We start from the raw sequence: 6,573 nt of genomic DNA, 5'->3' as shown, positions 1-6,573 counted from the left end.
TCATTAATAGACTACAGGAGAGAAAACGTTTATGCATTCATGTGTTGAACTCCTCCATGCAAGGACTTGTTTTGTTAATGATGTGGGGGGGGGGAGCAGTATTCTATCCTGACAGGAAGCCGCTCTGATCCAGCTTATCCTCTCAGCCATCTCATTACTGAACAGCATCTGCTTAGCGTGGTCAAACACAGTAAACACACACTCCCAGCCAAACACTCATCCTTAAATCAGAAAGGTCCTGTTCATGTAACTCACAGAGGGGGGGGGGACGGGGACGGGGACGACAACAACAAAAAAAACAACTTTTTTCTTCAAAATGTTTTGCTTTATTAGGAGAAAACCTTCATGTTTCGAACATACTGGTTTCAAAGAGGTACATTCAGCTTGGAGGTTCAGAGTATTGAAGCTGGAAACCCGGAGGGTTTGCCACCACGTAGACCTCTCGTGCATTTCTTTTTTTTTGGGGGTGGGGGGTGGGGGGGCATTTTGATTTTCTTAAAAAAAGTGGTTGGAAAAAGGTAGAAGTAAAAATACAATCCATTGTTTTATATTAATCATTTAAACAGGCATAAAACACTAGGCTCCAAGATTTTTTTTTTTTTTTGAAAATAGCAACTCTTTATCAGTTAAAGGTTTTTAATTTGTTAACAAGGCAGGCAGCCCCCTCTCAGTGTTAACCCCATATCTCTGGCACAGTGCAGGCTGGAGGCGACAGCCTCCAGTCTTCATAGGAAAATAAAATGCTGAAAAGCGTGTACATTATGAACATTTGTTCAGGACAAATCATTTCAATGTGAATTTGACGTCATGAGTGTTTGAGCCATTAGAATCCAACATCAGCATCTGATGTTCTGTTCTGATGTTCTGTATCTGATGCGTCAGGTTCCAGTCAGTGGAGTTCAAGTCCAGTATTAGCAAGTACTCCAGGAGAGTTGTTTAAGTACAGATCTCTGATAGAATTCTCATGGATTCAATAGTACTTAACATGAATGACTAGGAACAGGTACCTTTTCAACACAGTTGTTCAACAAACTGGAACCAGTCAGCATTCAGAGCAGAATTCCACCAATGCAGCACAGTTTTCTTAATAAGCCATTGCACCGAGAAGTCCCATGAGAGTTTGACCCATATATCAACATAAAGACTTTGATATCATTAGTGGAGTCGTTTTTAAAAAGAGGTATATCGTATTTCACTCGTTGTGATTTTGTTCAGGATCAGCTCAGTGACTTTTAAAGATACATACAACAAATTTGACATCTGAAACAATACAGTTTCAGCTACCATTGGATTTAATTAGCAAGTCTGTAGCATAATAGTTATCCTACAGTTTCGAGCCTTCTGTGAGTCCTTGATAATAGAGATGAACAGATCTAGAATATAATGTGGATATTATATCAATTTACATATCAAATCGGACTTTGAGGCGTGGTAGATCTAGTGGGTAATATTAGTTTGTCAGGAGTTATCCAATAAGTTAACTTAACTGTCAGTGGGCCTTAACGTAACCTTCCAAAAAGTTCATTTTTTCTGTAAATAAACAAATAAACCAATGCTATCAAAATTATTACCTCCCAAGCAGAGTTTAAAATGAGAGCTGTTGATTTGATCAGACAGAGACAATGAAACGTGGGACCAGCATGGACTCCCATCATGGATGGTGTAACACAAAGATGACGACTCCCCACCAAAAAAAACAAACAAAAACCCCCCAGAGATTTATGTAATACAAGTATAACATTTGTGAAGAAAAGTACACCGAACAATAAATATCCCAAAGAGATAACACATGCTTGTGTGGAACAACAACAACAACAACAAAAACCACACACACAGGAAAATACATTTCAAAAATACATTTCAAAAGTGTGAAATGATGGCATGTTTACATGGAATGTATGAAGCATTACAAAGAAGTTAAAGGTCAAGTGTGAAGGATTTGAGAAGGAGCTCAGGACAGAAGATCCCTACTTCTAAAGAGGACCCCTTCGATGCAACCATTAAGGCGGGTGAAGCCAGAGGTGTTCAAGTAATTGTCTGGCTTGTAATCGTTCACAGTGGACCTTTAAAGTAACATAAGGCTAAAGCGTCCGCGCCGTCACTCTGTTAGCAGAGCCAAGGAGGTGGAGCTTAAAGCCTCACAGTGGTTTTAACTACAGTATGTCCAATCCACAGGTCTGGAGTCAAATTTCTGTCCACCCCTGGCTGAGAGAAATCATGCAAATTGAATGATGGGTCAAACAGGCTTTTAAAGCATGTGTGCATTGTGTTTGTGTGCAGCCAATATGTTCGTCATTTCATTTATCTGATATGTGCATGTGTGTTAGTTCCACAGTGACCATCAACACAATGAAGAAACCGGATTCTCTAGTGCAGGAAATATCACAACCGATCTATAACATAGTTCAAAGAATCCTGGTTTTTGTGGCAAACAGTCATTTCTACCCCCCCCCCATCAAGCACACAGTTCAACCAGCTGGTTGTTTGCAGGTTGTACTATATCTGTTCAAAAACACATTTGTCTTTTTGGCTTTGTGCAGAAAATAAATCAACTTATATACAGTACAGCACATAAAGTCATTTTCTCATCATAAATGGGGTCTTAAATTATTTGTAAGGCTGAAAGATTTGGGTCGTGTTCCAAGCAACGTTTCCGTATCAGAACACGCCTAACATCTCTAGTCTAGATCTCATTCTTACAACCACACACACACTTTTTTTTTTTTTTTTGGACTGAGTGGTAATATAATAACACCCCAGCATACAAAAAAAGTCACCCATGGAAACCAAGAACCATTTAACATTTATAACCCAGAAACCCGTTTCAAACAGCAGCTGCTCTGAGCCAAACTGAAAACATCTTTTTCATCTCAAACGTTGCAGGTTGAGGCAGAGTATATCTAACCGTTTAAAGAATAACTGATGAAAAGCACAATAAATGTGAAAGAGAATAACTTAACCGTTGCAAGAGTGCTAAATATGTCACAATAAAATCTTTGCAGGATACAGTGGCTGGAGCATTTTGGATCCTTTCATGCAGGCGTCAACTAGAAACCGTTCTTTGGAGTGAGGATCACAGCTGCTTGTTAAAACACAGCAGCAGCGTATGCCTTCATTCACAGGCTGACTGAAGTAAAACTAAACTCATGCCTGCCAAATGAATAATTATTTTGTAATTTTTAAATAATGCAGACCACTGCTCTGCAAGCATGCACTTGGGGGGGGGGGGGAGTCAGCGGAGGGAGGACGGAACGGAGAGACAGAAGGGAAAGTGCTGAACCCCTCCCCGCAATCAGGACATCGTTCTTTATCCTCCTCTTCTTAAGATCAGGAGTGATGAAGCAGCTCAGACCAGTCCCACCGGTGTGGGGGCGGGGGGGGGAGTCCTGGAAGCAGCTGATGCCAGAGTCTCTTCCTGCCTTTCACTGGGTTTCATTCAGATGCTTGTAGGATAGTGGTGTGACGGGCACCACCTGAAAACAGCACACAGATTTCACTTTAGTGTTTTCATTTTGCACAGGAGTTTTAATTATGCAAAGGTGCCGACAAGAAGAAGAAGAAGACACAACACCTTGAAATCGTCAAAATCATCAGAAAATGGACGCTGATTATCCACATACCACAATACTTTAAAAACAAATAGACCCAAATGACAGCTTCCCTGCCACCAGGAAGAAGTGAAAATAACAAAAGCAAAGGCTTCCAATTTCAGCCTAGCACTGATCTGTGGGAACGCAACAGGGACCATTGAGCAGATACAGAAAGTTTGGCTTGTTTGGCCGTAGTTTACCTGGATATTTGGAGCAGGCTGACCTCTGACCGCTATTGGGAGAAGAGAACACGTTAAACTGAGGAAGCTGTTGTTGAAAGCTTTGTGACATTTTAAAGCAACAGATGTGAGTGACACCAGCCAGCGTAGAAGGGAAGGTGACATTTAGACCTACCGACAAGGGGTGGACAAAAAAAAGACAAACACCTGGTCATTTAACACCAGATTTAGGCCTAATCCCAGTTCTCCCACTTAAGTAATAACGCCTCGATTTTGCATGTTCCAATGTTGGGTAGTGTGTCCCGTTTCTTTAGGGACAGAGGTCATCTAGCCCTTCAAAGGAAGTGTTTTCAAATGCAGAATCAGAGGAGTGGAATGTATTTGTAGAAAACCCAGAGAAAAATTTTCAGTGAAAGTGAAAAATGTTTCAAAATCCATTGGAATATCTGATTAATGTAGCGGCAAATGAATCTATAAATGGATAATAGTAACACACACTTAAGAAAAATCATTGTTTTCTTGTTTTTACCTGTGCTATGCGTAGTTCGATAACACCTTCCTGTTTTTAAGCAATGAAATGCGGACATCTAATTCCCAGCAAGATAGAAATCTGCTGCCAAACTGCCATAGAATGTATAAATGTTATTTTAAATGATCTTAAACATAACGTAAATTATCTAGTGGCGATGTGACGAGTGGTGTACCAATTTCCTAGATGCAAGAGTGAAGGTTGTCTGATCATTTTGTTGTCGCCCCCTTTTGTGTCAAGCATCAGTCTTCCCTCTGTGCTTAAAGCGATATCAAATCATGCATTGAGATCAGCTCTGCGCTCACAAACACATTTGCCTAGAGAATAAGCAGACAAGTGACCAAAACGGGTTTGATGTGCACATAGAACAGGACAACAAACAACACCGCCATGATCAAACACACAAAAAAATGAATGACCAAAGTGTGGACCACCTGGTGTGTTTCAAAGCATCACAAAATCAGAGCAAAAACCAACACGACGCCTTAAAACACACACAAACACACAAGGACAGTAAAACATGATTATTTTTTTTTAAAGTACATGCAGAGGATAATATCAGCTGGGCTTCCTGAGAGGGACACGTGTCGATACAAACAGGTACGGTTTGTATCATCAGACCTACGGATGAAGTTTAACTTCAATGTGTCGACACTTGAGCCGACGCATCAGCTGACAGCACATTAAGAAGCGTCCTGCTCCTTCACGAACATGGTCAGCATGCCATTTGTCTTTATTTTCAGCAATAACGTTGATCTCAGATAGGGGCAAGATTGGTGGAGAGCTCAGCTTGGGGGGTGGGGGGGTGGGGATAAGTTTCTGATTGGCTTAAACAACCTGCAGACAGACTAGTACCTGTTTAAATGACAGTATTGGATTCATCTGAAAATGTTCTCATGAGCAGGGGTCTGGCTGAAGACTGGTTTCTCCCCACTGTCTGAACCGGAGTCTTCTAGAAGGGTGAGGCAAGAGACACCAGTGACATCACCAGGATGACACACACACACACACACACACACACGCACACACACACACACACACACACCTCCCTCTCTCTCTACATCTTTGCTCTCCCCTGGCATACAGACAGACACACAGGGAACTAACATAATCATACACACAAAAACTAAAAAACTGGACAAGCAGACAATGAAATCGGTGTCTTTTTTGACAGTTTTCTTGCAATATTTACATTCAGACACCATGACCGCTTTAATTTGTCCCCAGATTAATCCTGAGGCGCTGTTTTTTGCACAGCTCTCAAAGAATACGCGATACGACGCACACAAACATACACAGTGACAAAATGCAGTGGCCTAGTGGGGGGGGGGGCGCCTGTGGTGAGGATCCAGGATGAGGTTGCTCCTTTGAGCCTCATGCAGACACATTCGAGTGCTTTGACTCGTTGCATTCACCTGGGTTGACATGCGGAGGCAACAGAAGTACAACTGAACGGACAGGAATGGAGGACTGACTGTACGCTCTCATGGATACCTTGTCCCGCTCCACACTGGGGGAGGCACACAGGCCCATGAAGCAACAATGCTTCCAGTTTAGGGATGTGAATCTAAAGAGTATCACTTCAATGATGGTATTCGCTTTCAATAATTACATTGTTTGGTCTGACAGGTTCAACCGGAGTGCAGGCAGAACTCCACCTCCTGCTGCTTTGCCAAGACTTTGGTAATTAGGGAGTCGAACAGTGGGAGAGGAACAACAGAACAGGCAAGAAACAAGCAAGACACTGAAACTCTGCAGAGACTTAAGTACTCGAGTGTGACAGAAGGAAAAAAAGAGACCTCAGTCACTCCATGAGAAGCTGTGAGTGCTAGCGGTCTGAGACAACATGAAGATGGTGGATGTCCCCGAAGAGGGAAGGCGTCGTTTCATCTTAAGTGGAGCAATCCAAGAGAGGAGGGAGGACAAGAGGAAATCAGAGGGTGAGACAGGGGAAGGAGAAAGCTTTAAAGCACTTAAGGGTGCACCAGTAGTTGGGAAAGTACAAGATATTTACACCATAATACCAAGAATACAAATTTTAAAGTAAAAGATTCGCAGTAGGTCAATAAAAACGATCAGTTTGTACTATTTACATACAGTTAAGTGACTGATAAACACTCAAAAATATATATTACATCATAGTTGCTCTAATCCAGAGTTAATAGCCCTTCTCTTAGTAAATATTAAATATGGCGTAAACAAAACATGATTTTAGTACAACCCTTTTAGAACTCATCTTGAACACGCTAATGGCCTCTACCACATATAAAGCTGT

At 41.7% G+C, this 6,573-nt stretch overlaps 1 protein-coding gene across 6 annotated transcripts in view; it reads right to left on the bottom strand.

Annotated features, from left to right (window-relative positions):
• Positions 1-306: 306 nt before the first annotated feature.
• atp11c (ATPase phospholipid transporting 11C) overlaps positions 307-6,573 on the bottom strand; it is a 37,465-nt gene continuing 31,198 nt past the window's right edge. The window contains exons 29-31 of one of the 6 annotated variants that reach the window (XM_068324958.1): positions 5,154-5,247; positions 3,791-3,822; positions 307-3,473 (exon numbers count right to left, since the gene is read on the bottom strand). In XM_068324958.1, coding sequence (XP_068181059.1) covers positions 5,158-5,247 — 90 coding nt within the window. In that variant the 3' untranslated portion in view covers positions 307-3,473; positions 3,791-3,822; positions 5,154-5,157. Of the gene's footprint in view, positions 3,474-3,790; positions 3,823-5,153; positions 5,251-6,097; positions 6,189-6,573 lie in introns of those variants that run through there. The other 5 variants (XM_068324957.1, XM_068324961.1, XM_068324959.1 and 2 more) reach the window with 5 other exon arrangements.

This window comes from Antennarius striatus, chromosome 10, assembly GCF_040054535.1.
Source record: "Antennarius striatus isolate MH-2024 chromosome 10, ASM4005453v1, whole genome shotgun sequence".
In the NCBI taxonomy this organism is placed as follows: Eukaryota; Metazoa; Chordata; class Actinopteri; order Lophiiformes; family Antennariidae; genus Antennarius; species Antennarius striatus.
This window is presented reverse-complemented; position numbering and strand designations above follow the sequence as displayed.